The 22,698-nt window shown below is 47.2% G+C and overlaps 1 protein-coding gene across 2 annotated transcripts; it reads left to right on the top strand.

The window, feature by feature from the left end:
- Positions 1–850: 850 nt before the first annotated feature.
- LOC149336107 (uncharacterized) lies at positions 851–21,731 on the top strand. 2 transcript variants are annotated; one of them, XM_089552591.1, is made up of 6 exons: positions 851–920; positions 7,117–7,168; positions 12,006–12,097; positions 13,140–13,228; positions 17,447–17,669; positions 21,592–21,731. In XM_089552591.1, the coding sequence occupies exons 4-6, from the start codon at positions 13,176–13,178 to the stop codon at positions 21,628–21,630; spliced, it is 315 nt and encodes a 104-aa protein (XP_089408717.1). In that variant the 5' UTR covers positions 851–920; positions 7,117–7,168; positions 12,006–12,097; positions 13,140–13,175; the 3' UTR covers positions 21,631–21,731. The 2 variants fall into 2 exon arrangements, with proteins under 2 accessions (XP_089408717.1, XP_089408718.1); XM_089552592.1 differs by lacking the exon at positions 12,006–12,097.
- The last annotated feature ends 967 nt before the right edge of the window (positions 21,732–22,698 follow it).

Genomic DNA, 22,698 nt, shown 5'->3' with positions numbered 1-22,698 from the left:
GCCCCCAACGCGCTTTAAACTGCTGCCCCTAGACCGCCGCCTACCGGCGTTCTTCTACTGCGTAAATGTGTGGGACCGTGGCGCCATCCTTGGGAATGGTGATGAAACCGTTGCTCCGTGCAGGACCACAACTCATTTCGTTTCATCTTGTTCGGTGCCCGGATGATCCCGTTTCGACTCACGGATGACGGGAAATCAGTTATCAGTGCCCGAATGACGGGAAATCGATGCCCGGAGGTTGGCTCTCGGTTCTAGCTGGACGTCACCTCAAGGTTGCCGACAACGGGAGCTAAAAGCATTTCATGCTTAAAGCGCACGTAAAATAGGCCTCAATGGCCGGCTCATATCAGTCATTCCTACTAAAGACAAGTAAGCCTTAGGACGTTGATCGGCTTCCATATCACGCGTGTGCTACTGCTGTTTTCTAACCGAAAAAGAAAATGCAGCGACTCGAAAACGTGTGCCAGAACCACGCCTGCCTCACGATGGCTCGGAATTATGACAAAAAAAATTCATGGAGGCACATTGCTGACCTAAAATGCGGTGAGCCGAAAGCCTTAAGCGCGGTGTTGCTGCTTGTGTCACTGATGTGTGGCTAAGATGTTAAGCTTCGCCTCTGAGTGTGGAACGCGACAGCGTCTTGCAACGCTGCCAAGGAGTCCAGAGAACGCCATCGCCCGTTCGACTGTACGCTTTGCTCGTCGGTAAATTTGTTTTTTGAGGAAAGGAAATGTATCTGTCTCGCGTATCTCGGTGGACACCTGAGCCTCGTTGTAACGAGAAGGGAGGAAGATGGGAGTGAACGAAGACAACCTATTCACTAGACGCGTCATTGTTCATTACAAGCCATCGAGCTGGCACGGCGTACCATCGAGCTGGCATGGCGGACCGATGGTTCGGAATGAACAAAGGCGCATCTAGTGAGTACAGCTGGCATGGCGGCGGACACAAGAGACCCACCATATGCCAAGTTTAGCTGCGGCGCAAGCTGCCGGAGTATTTCTACTACTGAGGTTTACTTTAGAATCTGCGGCTTTTACCAGGAAATTGTAGCGAGTGTGAGATTCCTTTCCGCGCGGTTTTCAAATGATTTTCTGCCGACAGTGAAACGGAGGAAACTGTACCGTGCTTGTGCGATATAGTTATCCCAGTGCCCTTGTACTGGGCCTTGTACAGTGGAGGCCGAGGCAGAGATTTTTTAAAGAGGGTCAAAAAAATTGGCAGAGACTTAGCTTGGTTAAGCTCGGAAGGTTGCGAAAGCAAATTACGAGCAACTTTAGCGACTAAAGTAGTGAAAGGCGAAAGCCTGAGTGCTGCACGGAACGCCAGGTGTCCGCTAAACCACAAAGTTGGTAAGCCGCCTTTCCTTTCCTCCAAATCAACGCAATCTACAACGGTTTGGTTTGGTTTCTGGGGTTTAACGTCCCAAAGCGACTAAGGCTATGAGAGACGCCGTAGTGGAGGGCTCCGGAAATTTCGACCACTTGGGGTTCTTTAACGTGCACTGACATCGCACAGTACACGGGCCTCTAGAATTTCTCCTCCAAAGAAATTCTAGCCGCCGCGGCCGGGATCGAACCCGCGTCTTTCGGGACAGCAGCCGAGCACCGTAACCGCTGAGCCACCGCGGCGGCCCAATCTACAACGCTGTCTATGTCATAGCGCATCAATGAACGCCGGAATTAGCTTAAAGTGCTATTGAGGTGCCCACTAAACCACAGAGTTGGTAAGGCGCCTTTCTGTTCCTCCAAATCAACGCAGTCTACAACGCTGTCTATGTCAGAGGGCATCAATGAACGCCGGAATTAGCTTAAAGTGTTATTGAGGTGTCCACTAAACCACAGAGTTGGTAAGACGCCTTTCCTCGAAATGAACGCAGTCCCCTCTCTTACTGCCTGGGATCTGCGGCGCCCCGTGGCTACCGCTGGGACCGCGCCGACGAACCGACTTGGTAGTTCAGATTTCACCACGGTATGACGTCACAGACGCGTGACTACCACCGGGATCACGCTGAAGGCTCAAAACCTAGCGTAGTATTGCTTTCGCAATAAAAAATGCAGGTGCCGCCAGGAACAAAAACCTTTTTTAAGCTGCACGCTGGCACCTTACCTGTTAAAAATGGCTGAGGCTTAACTTGGTTAAGCCTGGAGAATGCGAAGCATCATCGTGTCGCGTAATTTGGAGGCGCACAACCACAGCGACCGCGCGAGGTGGGTCCCCGTTTCTCCACTGTCGTGACGTCATCGTGTCACGTGGTGTGACGTCATGTATCACGTGATTTGGAGGCGCACAACCACAGCGACGGCGCGAGGAGGGCCCCCGTTTCTCCACTGTCGTGACGTCATCGTGTCACGTGGTGTGACGTCATGTATCACGTGATTTGGAGGCGCACAACCACAGCGACGGCGCGAGGTGGCCACCCGTTTCTCCACTGTCGTGACGTCATCGTGTCACGTGGTGTGGCATCATCGTGTCACGTAATTTGGAGGCGCACCACCACAGCGACGGCGCGAGGTGGGCCCCCGTTTCTCTACTGTCGTGACGTCATCGTGTCACGTGGTGTGGCATCATCGTGTCACGTAATTTGGAGGCGCACCACCACAGCGACGGCGCGAGGTGGGCCCCCGTTTCTCTACTGTCGTGACGTCATCGTGTCACGTGGTGTGACGTCATGTATCACGTGATTTGGAGGCGCATAACCATAACCATAGGCGCATAACCATAGCGCATAGCTAAAGTAGTATGCTTCGCATAAAAATTTTTAGAAGGAAAGGAATTTTTTTACCCTGGGGATCTCACTGTTTGTTTGGTCTCACTGTTTAATTTGCAGAAAGCCGGAAACAACACACCACGTGCTTTTACACTGTTGGGAAGGGGTTTATTTTGGGGATGTACTGCAGCGAAGCCTAAAGAAATAATTACCACTTGACCCGTATGGCATCCGGTACTTATCTGTAGAAAATGAGGATGGGGTACCGTTTGACTTAATAATGCTGATAGGCCTCCACTGTATATGGCGTTCCAAAATGGCAGGCTGCCAGTGTGACAAAGACGCAAGACCTGCCCGAACTTACTTCCGGGAAAGCATGAACTGGTTTATGGCCATCCAGAAAGCCGCTGCGGAGCCTCCGGAGTGGCTCTCGAGGCTAGAGCCGCTGTGCAATTTTCGTGAATTTCAATCTGACGAAGCCAGATTCATGCTGGCTCACCACGACAGAGCTGTGTGTATGCACATAGCGTTTAGTGTGTTTTGTTGATTGTTTGTTTTGTTGAATGTTATATGTCAAAGCCAGGCAATAAAGAATAAAAAGCTGGCATGGCGAAGTGGTTAGCGCGCTTGTCTCGCACTCCGAAGACCCTGGTTCGATTCCCTAACTCGACCAATTTTCTACTCGGTTTTATGTATTTATCTGGTCTTACTAGAAAGGTCAATTATCATGCAGTTATCATAAAATGCCTTAAATCGCATTTGATATTATTCGAATGCCATCGATGAAGTATCGATGAAGTAACGATTTTCATATGCCCATATAAGGCACGTAACCGAAACGCGGAAACATCTGCCGGCAAATCTGCCAACACGGCTGCCGACACGGCTGCTAACGACAGTATGTTAAAGGCTTTCGCCTTAAAAGCCTACTTTCAGGAGTTCGTTTCTACTAGTCCATTCACTGCATATTCCAGGTCAAAAGGACTAATACCGCGTGACGATCATGTCCATTCTGAATGGGTTTTCAACACCTTTACGTTCTGAAACAGCAGCAATGACTGAACATTGCCTTCTTGGATAGATGGCGCTTGGCGCCGCCCAGTCTTAAAGTCACTGGAATCGGAAAAGTACTGCATTCGTTTTCTCTCGCCGCCGCGCCAGCGCGCGCCTGCTCCCGATTCGTTCTCCGCGGTCACGTGACCATTCCCCGCCATAAATGGCCCGCTCGCTTCTTTCTCGCTGCTGCCGACACACAGATCGCCCGGAGCATTACGTAGCGCTTGCTCTCATGGGCTGAGAGATAAGCGAGCACAGCATTTACGGTCGCCTATTGGCGCTTGTGCATTTGATGCCTGCATAAAGACATCTAAGAATGCCTGGGCGCTGCGCTTTTGGGTGCAGTAATCGGTGGGAATCGGGGAAAACGCTCTTTGCCATCCCCAGCAGAAAATTTGCGGTCCTGAAAAAGCGTTGGCATGCCCGCAGCTGTGGCGAAAGTAGTATAAAATAAACCACAGATGGAGAAGCGTGCACCTTTTGAATGGCTATACTTTTGTGCTTTCTGTATACGTAGTATCACGATCAAAATATTACGGGACAACGGTTTTCGCGAAAAGCTTTATTGCAGCTCAGCCTCGTCACATAGTAGTGTGGTATTGTAACCACCGGATAGAGCATGCACGTCTCCTCGTCTCCTGGTAACAAGACGCATTTCTGGCATGTGGGTCACGTGACTGCGTAGAAACAAATGCTTTCCCGCACACTCGCATCCCGTAAACTTTTGATCGCGACTGTACGTGTCATTTATTTAAGCATGTACAGCACCGATAAAAAGGTAATAATAGTTTTGATAGTAATAAAAACACGCTAAAGCCATCCGTCATAGCGTCATTTTATTCCCAGTCAGGTTACAATCGTGAAAAAAATTAAACACTGCATTTATGTCTACTTAAGAGCAAAATGCGAAAACTTTTCGCTTTCCTCTCTTTCCCCCTCAATTTTCATTTTTTTTTAATTTTTTACTTACTCTTCTGATAGAGACTCGAACCAATGACCTGTTGCTACCGCTATCAACTTTATTACCATCACAACTCTCATCATCTCTGTCACCATCATCACTTCATCATCGCTATCACCAAAAATCGGTATCTCCATCAGCATCACTAACATCATTGCTATCACAAACTGTCACTATCACTCTCATCAACACTATCATTATCCATCTTTAACACTATGCCTATCGGCACCTATCATTATCACTATCACTATTTTTACTACTTATTTACTCTCACGGCTACCATTACAAATATGCTGCTAATCTTGCTAATCTAGCTGTTGCTTAATCGACTTATACATTTCAATAATGCATAAGCATTAAGTGGCTATTTTGATAGGGTCGTGTCCCCAGAAGTGTTTCGGCAGGATTACGTTTGAACGAAATGAAATATAAAACGAATGCCTGTACTAGATAGAGGATGTAAAAATCTCGCTCGGGAAAAAATTTGCTTCATGCGGTGAAATTGATTAAATAATTAGAGGCAATTAAGTAATAACCAATGGGGGTGTGACGTAATGGTTTGACGTCACAAACCGGTAGTCTGTTCTTCTTCCATGTATCTTCTTCCTTTCACAAAGGATGCTTACGCATAACCCCAATGCGGGTGCCGTAGTGATCTCAAACGTTTTCTTTAATTAATTACCATGCACCTTATGATTGACAGTTCATGTGCACACTCTTGGGCACATGGTCTTTCTACGACTTCTGTCCATGCCGCTCACGAGGCAAGAAAGGCTTTCGCCTTAATAAATGCGAAAAGTGGAACGCGAACGCACCACGCTGTTCGCAACTTTTTTTTTCGCGACAGTACACGTGATGCATAGGCAAGCAAAAATTCAGGGGAGCACTTAAGCCACCTTATGTGCGATAATTCGAAAGCATTTGTGCCTTCCTATGCATTGTTTGTGATTCTTTTAAGCTGCCCAGGCCAAATTTGGAGGTCACCATCACATTTTCTGTGGTCGAATTAGGTTTCACATCGATTTTGGTCCAAATCGGCCGAAGTGATAATTTCAGGGGTGGGTGAGCCAAATTTGGGAGTGGTCCGGGACAAATTTGGAGGTAACGATAGTGTTCACTGCAGTCGAATTAGGTTGTATATCGGTTTTGGTCCAAATTGGTCGAGGTAAAATTTCAGGGGTGGGTAGGCCAAATATTGGATTGGTACGGGCCAAACTTGGAGGTCATCACCGTGTTCGCCGTAGTCGAATTAGGTTGCACATCTAAAATCGGCCGAGGTCAAATTTCAGGGGTGCGGGAGCGAAATTTGGGAGGGGTCCGGGACAAATTTGGAGGTAATGATAGTGTTCGCCGCTGTCGAATTAGGTTGGATATCGGTTTTGGTCCAAATCGGCCGAGGTAAAATTTCAGGGGTGGGTAGGCCAAATATGGGATTGGTACGGGCCAAACTTGGAGGTCATCACCGTGTTCCCCGTAGTCGAATTAGGTTGGACAGGAGTGGCTGGGGCAAAAATTGGAGGTCACCATTGTGTCCGAGGCAGTGAAACTCGGTTGGACATCGGTTTTGGTCCATATCGGCCAAGGTCAAATTTCTCTCCTTACATGCCTTCTAATGTAGGAGTGACACATCTGATCGCACAGCTGCGGACAAATTTTCGTTGCATGAGCCTAGAAACGCTACCGCCTTAGTAATTACACCCTTTCTTTCCTTAATTAGCCAGCGAACAACGGTATGCTTCATTCCTTGAGGTTCGCAAAACCTAATTTATTCTCTATGAAATGCACAGTGCGTGGCTGTTGCTTCAGCGGCGCTGGACCAAATATGGCGGCGGTAGGTGGCTCTGGTGATGAATGCGGTACTTTTCCCATCCCAGTGACTTTACCCAGTCTGAAAACAGATCAGTTCGTAGCAGTTTGCACAATTTCGCTCACTTATGTTAGAAGCCGTTTTTCTGGTTTGCTACAGAGTGTTCCGAAGCATGTGCACCCCAAGTATACTATACTCCTGCCAGCCTGACCTACTCGTAGGCCCGTGGGAGCTCGACGCGGCGAATCGCGCGAGCGGTGAGATCGACCTCGCACGCAACGCAACATCCAATCGCCGGTTCGCACAAGCACTTTACAGGGGCTGCGCGTAGCTTGAGCATAAATATGGTTGCTGTTACTGATAGAAAGCCAATGTGAAGCCCTTGTTTCTCCCCGTTCAAACTCAGTGAAATGCCGCACACTTGCTATTAGGCGTTGTAAAAACCGGCACTAACCGAAACACGACACCGCATTTTAACACCGGTGTTAGGTGTGATTCTCGTCTAGCATTTGTGGTAACTAAGGCTGAAAGATAACGTTCGGAGTGCCGTTGTTATTGACACTGATAATATCTTCATTACAGGCGTACTACTTGGAAAACGCCTCATTTGATACGAACGTTCCTGACATTTTGAGTAAGCATACCAGAACATCTTGATAACCCTTAGCAAAAACTAATACGTTTGGAATATACGGTGGGCTATTTAGATTGTATTTTAAACATATTTTGTGTTCATGAATGCACTAAAAATATGTAGGAAATACGGTCCTGAAATTTCATGCTTGTTATTCGAAATATATTCTTAAAATATTCCAAAAAATATCTCACTTAAAGCATACTTCGAGCACTTTTCAAATACATGAAAAAATATGTATGCAGTTTTAGCATCTTGTCAGTGTATTAAAAGTGTATTTTCGGAAATATGAAATTAATTCATCCAAAGTATACTTCAATTCTACAAAACGGGCAGTCCTTGTAAGCGTATATGTATGCACTTTTAGCATCTTGTCAATCTATTAAAAGTGTACTTTCGTAAATATGAAATTAATTCATCCGAAATATTCTTGAATTCTAACAAACGGGCAGTCCTTTTAAACGCATTTGCAGCCCACTTCTAGCTGCCGTTGAACAGTCGAGTGCTCGAAATCGCGTTTCGGGAAATGTCATTCGCGTGTTGCCAACGTGTTCGAAGTGTACTTCCGTAAATACGCAATTAATTCGTCCAAGGAATACTTAAATTCTAGCAAATTGGCAGCCCGCCTTAGCATATTTGCAGCACACTTCAAGCTGCCGTTGAACAACCTAATTCTCGAAATCGACTTTGGGGAAATCGCATTTTGGTGTTGGCAATGTTTTTAAAGTGTACATTCGTAAATACGCAATTAATCCGTCCAGGTATACCTAAATTCTAACAAATGGGCAGTCCGCGTAAATATATTTGCATTACAATTCAAGCTACCATGGAACGATCTAGAGCTCGAAAGGACGTTTCGGTGAACAGTGAAAACTCTTCCTTTCCTGTCGTCCTTTCGTTGCAACACAGTCATCATAGCGCGGGAACAACGCTGGACAAAGACGAGACGGGGCGAGAACGCCTGCGTTGTTCCCGCGCTATGATTACTGTGTTGCAATGAATTACCAACCTACCCAAGCCTTTTCTGTTCTGAAGTCCTTTCGTTTATGGTAACTTCCAGCAGGAAGGTAATCACCACTTCTTTACACTACGTGCGGAGAACGTGATAGTATGATACCGGCAAAGGCGCCTTGGGTATTTCGGGGCCCGAATATGCCAGCGAAAAGGACCACGACCGGCAAGGCCGACAGGCTCCCTTAGACGCCCGTCTATCTGTTGGTTGACAGTTCGACTCTTGACCTATTTCTGACGCAAGTTTTGACTAGCAGTTCTGTTCTAGATCGCCTCTACCAATTCGAACGCGACCAGTAGAACACTTCTGGGACAATTTTTGGGTCCATAGTCTTTGCGCAAAAAACGCCTCACCGGGCAAGATAGTGCGTCGCTCTCGGTGGGTATATATAAGGCAATATGGCGCTTGCCGGAGCATTTGTTGTTTGCTAAGGCACTTCCGTCATGATTTGCTGTGTAGGTATCTTTGCCATTCCCATGCCGTCACGTGACTTTATAATCTCATGCACATCGTCATTGATAACTGCGCTTGACAATTTGTACTGCAGTTGAAGCATTAACCCGTCTCATTCTGTGAAGCCGACCAGTAAACATTTTTTAAGCCGAAGTGAATATATTTTTAATGTATTTAATGTATATTATTAGTGTGCTTCTAATGTAATCTAATGTATTTAATGTATATTTTATAGCATTGTAAATATGCTAGGCGGGCAAAAATGTACAGGCGCGGACAAAAGTAAACGGAGCACGCAACTGTCTTCGAATATTTTTCACGCGTCACCTAAATGAAATTTCCAGGAATGGTACGTGCATGCTGGTAGAGGAGGTTGGTGGGCTTTCTTGTAGACAAACAACGCTTCTTCATAACCAATGGAGAAAGCGTGATTGCGTGCTCCGTTTACTTATGGCTGCGCTTGTACTTTTCACGCATTTTAAATTACGTTCTAAATATTGTTCGTAGTATACTTAGAAAGCATTCGTATTGCGGTTTAAACATAGGGACAAAAAATGCGAAATAATTATGAAATTTCCTCTGTCATAAATAAATATGTGCCTCGGTCAGTTAAAACAACATAAGGGGCACCATGGCGGAGGACTATGCTGATGATGAAAAAGTCAGCAATTTCAGCAGCAGTGCCGCGGGGAAGGGCTTTCGTCTCACAATACCGGGTGAGGTAGTCGGTGGCAACCACAATATACCGGTTACCCAATGATGACGTGGGAAATGGGCCCAGTAAGTCCATGCCGACTTGGTGGAAAGGAATTCTCGGCGGAGCAATGGGTTGGAGCAACCCAGCCGGCTTGAAAGGTGGTTTCTTCCGACGTTTACACTCGCGGCAAATGCGTACATAACGCTTGGCAGCCGCAGCAAGCCTGGCCCAGTAATAAGGGTGACGAACTCATGTCATCGTGCGAGAAAATCTGAGGTGGCCGGAAGGAAGCTCGTCGTGGCATGCCTGCAAAACGTCAGTGCGGAGCGCCGTTGGAACCACGAGCAGGTATTCAGAGTCCATGGGGCCATAGTTCCGTTTGTAGAGGACGCCATCCCGCAAGCAAAACGACGACAAGCCACGCGCGAATAGACGAGGTTGTAACGAGGCGGTGCCCTGGAGATAATCGATGAGTGGCTGCAATTCCGTGTCGTCCCTCTATTGCTGAGCGAGGGCGGATGAGGTCAGAGCGCCAAGAAATGCAGGGTCATCTTCCAGGTTATCAGAGCAGCACGGGACAAGCAGTCTGCATCGCTGTGTTTGTTGCCCGACTTGTAGACAACTGTAACGTCAAATTCCTGCAGGCGAAGGCTCCAACAAGCTAGCTAGCCCGAGGGGTCATTAAGGTTCGCGATCCAACACAGTGAGTGGTGGTCACTCACGACCCGAAACGGGCGACCATTCAAGTAGGGTCGAAACTTCGTTATCGCCCACACAACACCTAGGCACTTCTTTTCAGGGGTTAAGTAATTCGCCTCGGACCGAGACAGCGTGCGGCTGCCGTAAGTAATCACGCGCTCAACACCATCTTGCCACTGGACGAGGACTGCACCGAGGCCAATGTTGCTGGCATCTGTGTGAAGTTCCGTGTCCGCCTCCTCATCAAAATGGGCAAGAATGGGCGTTGTTTGCAGGCATTCTCGGAGCTCGTCGAAGGCGTCCTCCTGTTCCTGTGTCCAGGCGAAATGCTGATCGTCTTTTGTCAGCCGTGTGAGAGGCTCAGCCAGCCTGGAGAAGTCTCGCACGAAGCGTCTGTAATATGCGCAGAGGCCAAGAAACCGGCGCACAGCTCGCCTATCAGGGGGGGGGGGGGGGGGGGGGGGGGGGAACGCAGCTACAGCGGCCGTCTTGTCGGGGTCAGGGCGGACGCCCTCACACGTCACAACATGGCCCAAAAACTTCAGCCGTTGATACGCGAAGTGGCATTTTTCGGGTTTTAGAGACAGACCGGCCGATCGGATTTCACTGCACTCCGATTGCACTGCACTCCAACACTGCACTCAAGCGTTTGAGATGTTCTTCGTAGGTCGCGGCCAAAATGAGCACATCATCAAGGTAGTGGAGGCACGACTGCCATTTGATGCCAACCAAAACGGTGTCCATAATTCTTTGAGTTCGCCACCGCTACTTCTCCATACGCCTCGTACGCCCGCGGCGTTTCATAATGACAATATTCATAGACCACAGGGAGCCCTCTTACTGTTTCTGGCCCAGTACTTATTTTAACGCGACAGCATTAAGGCTCCAGTTATGCAGAAAATCCGGTGTCGTTGTCGGCGTTGTAAGAGAAAAATCCCCGGAGAAGCAACCTAGGTGGGCTACCTAGGTCACATGACCTTATGGCATCATCAAAACCTGCCCATTGGATTGTGAGCAAGCTGACCACTGTGGCATTGCTCAGGAACAGCAACCTGACTGACTCGCACAAACCCCACTGGTGGCGGAATTTAAAACAGCTGCTTACCGGGGCAGTGGCGCATCGCTTAACCGCTGCACTACTGGCCCAGAAACAGTAAGAGGGCTCCCTGTGACCTATTGAATATTGTCACCGTGAAACGCCGCGGACGCACGAGGCGTATGGAGAAGTAGCGGTGGCGAACTCACAGAAAGCTGGATGATCTGGCTGGCCGCCATGGAGGTCATCATGCCGGGTTTCGCGGTGAGAGGATTGTATTCCGGGGCTAAGCCTCTCAAGCGGAGGCTTGACATCGACAGGAGTCGCGTCCAGGGGGTGTGGCTGAGCGCTGGATGATCCTGGGATCTCTTCGTAGATAGATAGATGCCCAGCGACTTCGCCAAAATGTCACCCGACGGCGGTAGAGTGTTCTTACTGTCAGGACAATACTTGGCAAGGGCACTGAGCAGAGCACAGCCGACTGACCCTAGAGCCGAGCAGAAGACGACGAAGTTCGACGCGCGGCAAAGGACGAAGACAGACCGCACGGGGGCGCCGGTAGAATGTCTCAAATAGTGTTCCTGTCTACACTAGTCTACACTGGTCTACACTAGTCTAAAATAAGTGTGGGAATATCAAGAATCTAAGTATTTACTCCCTCATGTGGAGCACTCTTGTCACATCAGCAGGCCTGTAGATCTAGGTTTTACAAATAAGTGATAATTGCCCGAATTTGAGTGCTGCAATGTGGCCCTTACTTTGTCTTTCGCATCAGATCCTTCAGAAGTTGCCCTGCGGTCATAGCTCTAATGCGTAATTCCCAACCTTCTTTTTAACAAGAGTGACTACTCGCATGTCGAGATATTAGATAGCTGCTGCGGTGAAGCAAAGCCACACCATTTTAATAGAGGGGCTGACTTATGGTTATTTTTTATTTCAGATAAAGATCTCAGAATAACCCTCCGGGCCAGGTATTACAGAATACTGTCGCTTCACGTGACGGTGGAAACTGACGATAAAAATGAACCCTGGGTAAGGCCTAAACTTGATAAAGAGTGAAGAAATGTATCTGCACACGCGCTTTTGGAATAAGCCTGTGCTTGAGCTGAAGCACGTAAAAGAAGGCAGCAAGTAAGAGATAAAAGACTCACATAAAACTCTAATACACTACGTACTTTAGACTTCACGTAGCGTAGACGGGTTATTTCTTAAACTATCACAGCAACTTTTTATCATTTGAACATGATGCAGTTGAACCTCCATTGCAAGTAATTGATGTGGACAGCGAAAACTCGCCGATATTGTTTGTGGCATAGTGTTAGGAAGCAGAAAGCCTCGTCAATTGTTGTGAAGCAGAAAGCCTCGTGAATAATGGAACTACTTAGAGAATAAGTGGGCTATTTTGACGTTCCTGCGCATTTTATACATGGCTGTCACGAGATGGTGATGCCGTACACTGAAGACATGCACTCCACGTACCTAACTGGTACGCTCGAACGAGTGTACGGTGGAGGTCAAAACTAAGCGAGATCTGCCGCGAATGTCACATTCTGGCGGAGGCGCCGTTGCCTAGTCAGATCAGTCCCAGACCGGCTTATACTGTCGAAAAAAAAAAGTTCAGTCTGCAGGAATCAAATAGAAGTGATATAAGAAAGCTAGGTTTGTAGTAGAAATTTATGGCGGGCTAGTTGCTACATTGTTTTGAAAAAAATTCCGCGTGCTAAAAAGACGAATACAGGAAAAAAACATATACAACAGGTAAGGTTTGTACACAGCTTACAGATTTACAGGTTGTGAAAGCCCTCGCCAGATGACAAGAAGAGTCTGGCATTGCAATCACCTTCTTTGAGACCTCACCGTAAGACCACTTCCGTATGCGTCGTCAAATATCATGAACAGAGCACTTAATTTGCTCGTGGTAGGTGAACATGCACCAGCATAACTCGAAACTTTTCTATGCTGGTGCCTCCGTCTGCAGAGATAGTACGCAGGGAACAACATTGCGAACAAAAGTAAAGTGCTTGATTTGAGCCAGATGTGCATCATGTAGGCACTTTTCTGTCCCTCACAACAGGGAAGCAGTTCACTTTTATGGGACCAGGAGCTTCCCATGCAAGCATTCATCATGTACACTGTGCGGCCAAAGAAAGACAACCCGTCAGAGTAAGTTTTAAAACTGACTTTTTTCTGTAGTGAACTTAGTCACTTCTTTATTTGTCTGAACTTTCGCATTATTAAAGGCATGTCGATAATCATAAAGTGAAAGTAAAAAAGGGAGGATAAAGCCCAGGGTGCTTGTCAACGTTTCCACAAGAGGACTTGTCTTCGTCTGGGCATGTCCTCTTGCGAAACACTGGCAAGCACACTGAGGCTTTCACCTGCTTTGTTCACATTGGGATTATCAAGGATCATCTGCCCAGCACCTCTCTTACGAAGGAATATCGGTTTTTTTTTTCCTTTGTGCACTGGCATGTAAGTATTCCAGAAGGGGTAGTGGTTTCTTTATATCCTATTTCATGAGCACAAAATGAAGCACCTCCACCGCACTGGTGCTAGTTAACATTCAGATCTGGGGGCTCAAGTTATCTAGAGTACACGCGGCCACCAGCTAACCAGTATACTTTATATCAGGTGTTTCAAAAAAGCCCGCCACTATTTTCTAAACATAAGTTTTTTGCGGTAAACGGAAGCTTCCTGCGGCATAGTAATACCATTGTTGGCGGACGTCAGAGAACACTCAAGTCATGTTCACTGTCATACTAATTAACGAAATCCTAATGGTTAACTTTTTAAATTATAGCGATAGGCATCTAGCTGCAATTAGAGGCTTATGTCCGGCATGCCAAGCAGCGCACTCTTGGAAAAGAGCCCTAGCTGAACACGCTGACTTCTATGTCGATCCACCGTGCGTATCTTTCATATGGCCTTAAGCTACCCGTCAGTAGACACTATATACCCTAGTTTTCCTCAGAAATCATGAGATTAATATTCTACTGTAACCTTCCGTGGGTTAATGTCCTTCTTTAGATTGGTTTGGTTTGGTTTATTGGGGTTTAACGTCCCAAAGCAACTCACGCTATGACAGACGCCGTAGTGAAGGGCTCCGGAAATTTCGACCACTTGGGGTTCTTTAACGTGCACTGACATCGAACAGTACACGGGCCTCTAGAATTTCGCCTTCATCAAAATTCAGCAGCCACGACCGGAATCGAACCCGCGTCTTTGAGACAGCAGCCGGGCGCCATAACCACTGATACACCGCGGCGAAACCAAACCAACCTTCTTTAGAGTCTCCTGCAGATCTTTTCGGACGAACACTGCACCTCAGCATTCAACAATGCGAAGATAAGTGACCTCTAGCAGACCGCATTTCAGAAATTCTAGGACCATGAAGAAAACATTCACATTGAACGACGTATGACGTTTATAAACGATTGTTTATGAAGTTTAAGGAATGCACTTCGGGTTAACGCGCTTTAATAAACTGGCGCCAGGAAACCTAAGATCAGGCAACCGTTATACCGATAGAAGCAGTAAAGAAAGTCATAATCTGTGACACCTTTCCTCCAGAGAGACCGAGAAGATAAAATAAATAAAAATCCACAGTCAGGACCTGGAAGCTGTTAGCACCTTGCTTCACAAATCCTATTAGCGTTCGCTCACGAATATGTTCAAATCAAATCAAATCAAATCAAATTCTTTATTTCTGCCTTGTAATGATACAGACAGCGGAGGCGCAGAAAAAGCTGAGAGACAGCTTGACTAAGCCGCAGCCCCCTTTCGCTTGGCAGCAGCTTGACAGCAAGGCTTTTAATACAAAATGCAGTTGCAAAGCGTGATAACAAGTATACAATAATGGGCAGGTACAAGAGAAAACGAAAGAACATTATACAATATTGACACAATATTCACATTGGGTAGACACAGATAATGGCAGCAAAGGAAAAAAAAGAGAAAGAAGAAAAAAAAACACAAAACAAAAATCCTACATGCTAGCATACAAAGCACGCAAAGACCTGTTTGACGAACTGAAAAGGTCAAAATTATTATATATATATACGCATTCATTCCGTACAAACAGAAAAAAAAAGAACAATAGAGGGTTTATAAACAAGCCCCGATAACTATAAAAAAAGACCTCGGTGACTAAAAATAAAAACAAATTACTGAAGACACTTTGGAAATTCTAAAGTGTGCTAGGTGGTGGTGGTGAAAACTTTTAATTACTGAAATAGGAGCCACAGAGTGGCCCCGCTACATGCCCTTTGGGACTCAAGCGAGGAGCAGTTGAGAAGGGCAGTCTCCCATGCCTCTCTGAAAGGGGTAGGGGAAGGGGGGAGGTGGGGATTTTGAGTACATGCCCACACCATGCGGAAGATATCACAGGTCTTCCCACAGTGCGGGCATCGCCCATCCGTGTTAGGATCGTAATGCTTTAAGATTGCAGGACAGAGTAGAGTACCTGTCTGCAGACGCCGTAAAGTTCGCTCCTCCGTCTAGCTCAGCCCCTTTGCAGGGGCCGGGAAAAGGCGGTGGATGTCGCTATAATGCGTTATAATTTCCCTGAATCTCAGCAGCGGCTGGTTAGTCTCCGATCCAGAAGAGCTGGGATGAGGAGCCCGGTGAGTAAGCGCTCGGGCAGCCGCGTCAGCGGCCTCATTACCTCGTAAGCCCTGGTGGCCAGGAGCCCAAATGATTCTTTTGGCTGTTGGATCAGTGGCAGTCTGTCTTAGAATACAAGCAGCTAAGGGGGAGATCTCCCCTGCCAAGTAATGATCACATGCTTTTCGGGAGTCCGTAATGATGATTCTCGAATTGGCGTGGGCGGCAGCAAGCGCTATCGCTACTTCCTCGGCTCGCATTGAATTCGGGGCTCGAGAAGAGAGTCCATCAACGTGCATTTCCTGGTGAACGACAGCGGCCGTGTAAAATCCCGTGGGTGATGGCCCTGCTACGTCTACATAATATACACCGGGTCGGGAGCCGTGTTGCTAGGCGAAAGCCTTGTGGTCAACCCACTGCCGCTTTCCCACACTGCTTGGCGCGTGGCAGGCTTCCCGCATGGGCGGTTTTGGCGGCATGGGCGGTGACTGCGGTCTCTATTTTGATTGCAGTGTTTTAGAGCGTGCTCTTTAGCGCCCTTTTCGCGGCGTCGCCGTCGCCGTTGTCCGTTCGGCGTTCATTGTGTTCGTTGGCGTTGGCATTGACGTTTTACACTGCGATCATTTTAAGGAAAAGAAGCGCTCATAACTGGCTCCCTGGGTAAGGGGACGCCTGAAACGCGCTTTTGTGTTGTTATTGCGGCTGCAAGAGCCGTTGCCTAGGAACCGTCGTGTTGGACACCCGAACCGCACCGTACAGGAAGGGAGGCAGTGAGAGTGAAAAAACAAAGAGGGGCCGTAGTGAAGAAAATTAAAATTCTATTTGAGGAAAGGAAATTACGCAGTAACTGCCTCGCATCTCTCGGTGGACACCCGTCATCCGTTTGCAGAGGAAGGGAGGAAGTGGGAGTGAAAGAAGGAACAGAAAGAGAGCCCGTAGTGAAGAAAATGAATTTGAGGAAAGAAAATTATGGCGGAGGTTGCGCCGCTGAGCGGAGGAGAGGCCACAGTTGGCACGATTCCAGAGCAAGGACGGACCCCGCGAGCATGGACGGACACCGCAGCATGAGCCATTAAAGGCTTTCGCCTTAAAAGGGAGAAACGCGTTGACCCGCCGCGATCGCTCAGTGGCTGAGGCGCTCGTCTACCGAGCCGGAGTAACCAGGTTCGAACCCGACCGCGGCAGCCGCGTTCCGATGGAGGTTATATTAACTCTATGCATGGAGGCGAAATGCAAAAGGCGCCCTTGTGCTGTGCGATGTCAGTGAACGTTAAAGGTCCCCAGGTGGTCGAAATTACACCGGAGACCTCTACTACGGCACCTATTTCTCTCTTTCTAATTTCACTCCCACCTTCCTCCCTGCCCTTAAGGCGCGGTTCAGGTGTCCACCGAGATATGTGAGAATGTGAGACAGATGCATGAGACAGATATGTGAGGCAGATAAAAACCAATTTATCAATTTTCACGCGTTGCTCCACAAAAGAGGGCGCCCACCCTGCTTCCCCGGTTCTATAACAAAGACAATGTTTTCACGGTGTGAGGATTCAATGCAGCGTTCGTGTCCTCTTACTCCTACAGGGAACCAATCTCAAGACGTATAGATAACCATAGCCAGCAAAGCGATATTGCGAACTTGTTCCCTAGCGACCAAAGAGACTTTCCGATGGATTCCGGCCGGCTTAATCATTCGGAAAAAAGTTATCAGTTCAGTGCCTCTCCTCTTTCGCAGCACAACCTAACCTTACATCCTGCTTTCTTTCTGGCTTTTTTCTTCTCTAGATTGTACATCGAACTACCAGGAAGCGGAGAAACAAAAGCAACTTTCACCAACAAAGTTAAGAAAGGACAGAGTCTCATGTTCGTCGTACGCCTGGAAACCAGTGGTCTCGTGGTGACTAATGATTTCGACAAAAACAAACAGTTCTTTGTTCTTAAGAGGGTCAATGAGCCCTACATAAAAGCGAAATTCCCCGATGAGCTGGAGATCATGAAGGTGGAAGGCGTACGTGGCTATTCATTTTTACTCTAATTTCTCCCCCACTTGTGGTCATGCTACACCCACTGTCCCCTTATTCTAGCTGTTGGCTAGCAGGCATCTTAAGCAGAAATGGGGACCATTCCAATGCGAGGCCCTCATCATACCCATTAGGGTATGCGTGTGTCTCTTTCTGCATATTGGCCAGCACCGTGTTTACAAACAAAGGGGTAGTTCGCCGCAGCCGTACTGGCCTCAAGGTGAAAAGTAGGCTTAGCGTTCATAGGAGCACATGTAAGAAAAAGTGTTGAAAACAGTTTTCTCATTTCACACTGCACCTATGATATTGTTCCTTCGAGCAGAACAACCATGTTGACCCTAGAACAGATTCTGAAAGTATGAGGCGTCATTTCGAAGGCGATTTATTTATAAAACCCCGCGAAACGTGCGCATGCGCGTTGAGCAAACAGGCGATTGAGCGGCCCGTAGAAACACATGTAAGCAAAACTTAATAAATTATATTTCTCCTTTTACAGAGCACCCATAGAGGCCGCCGTTCGTTAATAGCTGGCGAGCGCTTTGAAGAAGAGTGGGGCAAAGTACGCTTCGTCATTTACATGCTATCTTTTTTAAAACGCCACGATAAATGCGCATTGCGAAGCTGGACATACCACCAGAAGGCGCTCTATCCGCTGGTTGTTTGCTCAATTCTGCCAAGCTTTTCGTGTAGCCTAAGATTTCTGCCGGACAAGCTACAATCTTGCTGTTCAAACCATGACCTACTGCACTCCAGACCTGCGCAGATGGTCCTGCTCCAGCACGCATGTTCTAGTTCAGGCCGTTTGCCGCTAGGATAGAAACATTACCAGCAGCGCGGCGCTAATATATACCTGCTGAGAAAATGGCCTACTTCATCATTTAATTTCAAACAGGGCAGTTTAATTGTTTATTCACATAATCATCATCATCCTTTTATCTATGCTAGGGACTGTGGCAGCAACAAAAATGAAAGCGGACAAAAAGGAACACAGTTTTTATATTCTTCTAGAGCTGAAAAATTGTTTTTATGGCTGTTTTCATTAGTGATGTGAAGACAGCAGAGAAGGTCTAAACAAACGCATTAAATAGCGCACACGAATTGACAAACGATGATGATGATCATAGCAAAACGAACAGGGCGCCCTCAACGGCCAAAAAGGTAACGAAAGTTGGCGCATCCTGCTCCATAGGACCCCATCATCTGTCCAGCTATGTAGTTCAGTAGGTCTTGGTGCAAACTGTAGCGAGGTTTCCGTTGAAGACAGTCCTCAAACAGCCTGTTAAATCTTACAAGGGTAGACGTGCAGGCTAGTTGGTGAACCATGATTCTTTAAAACAGCGCAAAAGACAGGGACACAGACAGAAAAGACACACACAGCGCTGACTTACAACTAAATTTATTCGTAGAAAATACATGAATATATACATGAGGCAAGATGCGCGAAGGCGGCAAACTGGTAAAATGCGCCAAAAAAATTGAAAAAAACCTAATGACGCGTCACGCTCTTTGCCAAGTACGCCCGTTCTTTTTCAGATAGCGCGAGAGAAGGGGTGCTGACGCAAAGGTCACCCAGAGCTGATATCCTTTGGGCCTCAATTATTTCCCTCGTGGTTCGGTCCTTGCTTCTTCTGAAAGTTTGGCACCTATGAAACATCGGTTTACACACTTTCTGATTTTCTTTTGTGCATTCAGAGCAGTGAAGCGGCAGGTTGCGGTCTTTGGAGGTAGCCAAATCATTCTTATGTTCCCTTAATCTGTCGTTGAGGCAACGCCCTGTTTGTCCAGCGTATATTTTTCCACAAGATAGCGGAAGTTCATAAACTATCCCTTCAGTACAATCCACATATCTGTTTTGATGATTTTTCCTGCATGCAACCATTGGTTTTGTCAGGGGCAAATCATGCGACTAAGGATGGAGAGCTTACACGGGGCGGAAAAGGCTACGCGAACGTCTGAACGCTGCGCTATCTTCTTTAAGTTGTGCGAAAATGTATGCATATAGGGAATTACTACCGTTTTTTTCTGCTTCCTTGATGACACTGTGTCGGGGCTATGTTCGCCTTTTTGTTCGTGCTTGAGCAAGGCCTCTGCGACAGATATCTGTAAATGCTTCGGGTAGCCTGCTGACGTTAGCCTGAACGACTGCCGAGCGAAACTGCAGTCTTGTAAGTGCTCACAAGATTTCTTCAGGGCGTTCTTGAAACATGAATTAACAATAGCTCTCTTAACTAGTTTGGAATGCGCTGATTGAAATTGAAGTAGTGGCTTATTAGATCGGGGTTCATATGCCCAACAAACGTGGTTGTCAGTAAATACAACCACAATACAACCATACAGCCTGTTAAATGAATCGAGCACTGCAAGAGACGGCTAACATAGTGTCGACATACATAGGTGGCGTTGGTGAGCATCGGATGGGGCCTGGGCTATCGTCCGCAGCGCCGTCTGCTACAGTGCGTCGTTCTATTTCCTTTATTTCTAAACTCCTTTTACAGGTAACGCTGTCTAGGCTGTCTAGTACGAAGGACTGCATTAGTGAACAAATGCAGCTCACGTGGCAGCATGTCGGACTACACGAGAACCTTGTGCGATTTGGGGAACATATTACCTAGAGAGCCTTTGGGTGTATGTCCAGCTTCACAACGCAAGTTTATCGTGATGTATTAAAAATATAGCTTCCAAACGCCGCTGCATAGTTTCCCGCATTGTTCTTCAAAGCTGTTCGCCAGCTGTTAACAAAATTCGCCTCCACGGGTAGTCTGTAAAATGAGAAAAATATTTCTGAACTTTTTGTTTACATGTATTTCAATGGGCCGCGCTCCTGCTCCTATATACTGCCCAGAAGCACCCCCACGCACATTTCACGCGGTGTTCTAGAACTGCATCACCTTCGAAATGATGCTTCATGTTTATGTAAACTGTTTTTGGATGAACTTAATCGCTCTTCACGAAAGAATGTCAAAAGTGTGCTGTGAAATCAGAAAGCTGCTTTAAAACATTTGCTTCTATGCATTCATATGGGCGCTAAGCCTACTTTTCACCCCCAGGTTTACCCCAGTCCCCGCCGGCGGTAAGAGCGCCATCGCATTTTGCTTATGTCACAAATCAGTGTATGTGTGTACGTGTTGCACCCGCAAGTGGGTAGGCATCTAATCACTGACTGCTTAATTCAATCCATGCCTGACATTCATGCCGTGACAGGATCGTGGATTAACGTCATATGATTTTTGCATCGAAAGTTGTTAAGGTCCCGTATCTGGCGTTTACGTTTGCATGGAAGTAGTAGTACTAAAAACAACTGGTGAGCGGTTGCCATGGCAACCACTCGGAGAGTGGTTACCATGGAAGGCGGAGGGTACGGGAGAGAGTAAGAAGGCGCAAGCAGATTGCGGTTGCCACGATAACCAACCGCAGGGTAGTTACCCTGGAAGGAGGAGGGGGTTACAGTGGTAGGAGAAGAGTGCGGCGAGTGCAAGGAACAACATCCGAAGAACTGTTACCCTTGTATGTGAAGGGAGAGTATAAAGAGAGTGGGGCAGTGCACCACGGTTGACCTGCGGTGGCTGCCTAGAAACGCGCCGGCCTGGTAAGAGGTTGGCAGTGGTGGCGTCACGGCCTTACGCGGCAAATTGGAGAGGAGGGCTAGTTGAAGAACGAGCATGTGCAGAAAACTAAAAAGAGTGCCCTAAGACTATACAGATATGAATTCGCTCTGGTGTTCTCTACTGGATCATATCTTGAAATATAAATACAACAACAGCTGTCGCTAAATCTAGTGTTACACAGTGGCAACCGCCCTGTAAGTTTTTTAAATGATGTTTTCTATTAAAAAAGTCCATATGGATGTATTTAAAGCTGCATGCTTGCACCGAGTCGCAGCCACATAGCGTGTGTTTTACTTTTTTTCAGCATGTACCACATTACCAGATGCCCGGGAAGGGCTACTGACCACCTCGCATATCCAATTTTTGGCCATGTAAATAAACAATTTCTTAAAAGTCCGCAGCATTTAGTGAAATGCTTTACGGTGCCTCTAGAACTCCGTCTAATTGTTTCTTTCCAAAAGCTTCTTTAGTAGCCACTGGATGACCAGTGACATCGCTTTCACATGCAAGCTTTCCCTCCTTAGGTACCGTACAGGTACTGTCCGTCGAAAAAAAAAAAGAAGAAAGTACGCCTGTTTTTTGCTGCCCTCTGTTTTCTGGAAAACTGAAGATGATGTCAGAGTACCTTTGCTGTCAGCTGTTCGCAGTGCAACTTTACACAATACAGCGTCGATCTGATTTCGTGACGGTACGCACAGCTCTCTTGTCTGGACCATTAAACATCTCCGACAGGCAACATGCCCCAGGGCCTCCAGAGGAAACGAGGTAGTGGCGTCGGTATGAGCAAACAGCAGAAGAACTAAAAAATTCAGGGGGCACTTTGACTGTCTAAAGTGGGTAGAGGCGGAAGCGTTTTCCGCACCACCTTCGCTGTTTCTGTGGCACTGGTGGCGTCACATATATTGGAGTACTAATTACTAAGGGATGGCAAATCACTAATTAATTGTTAATTACTGATTAATGACTGAATACTAATTAACTGCTAATTAATGACGCTTAAGCTTCGCCTTTAGGAGTGGAACGCGACAGCGCGCTGTAGCGCTGCCAGGGAGTCCACGGAACGCCACCACCCGTTCGGCGCGATGCCTTGCCCTTTGAACGCAACGCTTTTTGAGGAAAGGAAATGGCGCAGTAATTCTCTGTGATCTCGGTGGACACCTGAACCGCACCGTAGAGCAAGGGAGGTGGGAGCGAAAGAAGATAGATAAAGAGGAGCCGTAATGAAGAAAATGAAAATTGTATTTGAGGAAAGGAAATTACGCAGTAACTGTCTCACATATCTCGGTGGACACCCGACAAAATTCAGGGGGGCACTTTTTTGACCTAAAGTGTGGTCACTGATGTGTGGTTAAGATGTTAAGCTTCGCCCCTAAGAGTGGAACACGATAGCGTCTTGCAACGCTGCCAAGGA

This window comes from Amblyomma mixtum, chromosome 7 (genome assembly GCF_055824585.1).
Source record: "Amblyomma mixtum isolate Tamu chromosome 7, ASM5582458v1, whole genome shotgun sequence".
NCBI classification, from domain to species: Eukaryota; Metazoa; Arthropoda; class Arachnida; order Ixodida; family Ixodidae; genus Amblyomma; species Amblyomma mixtum.
This window is presented reverse-complemented; position numbering and strand designations above follow the sequence as displayed.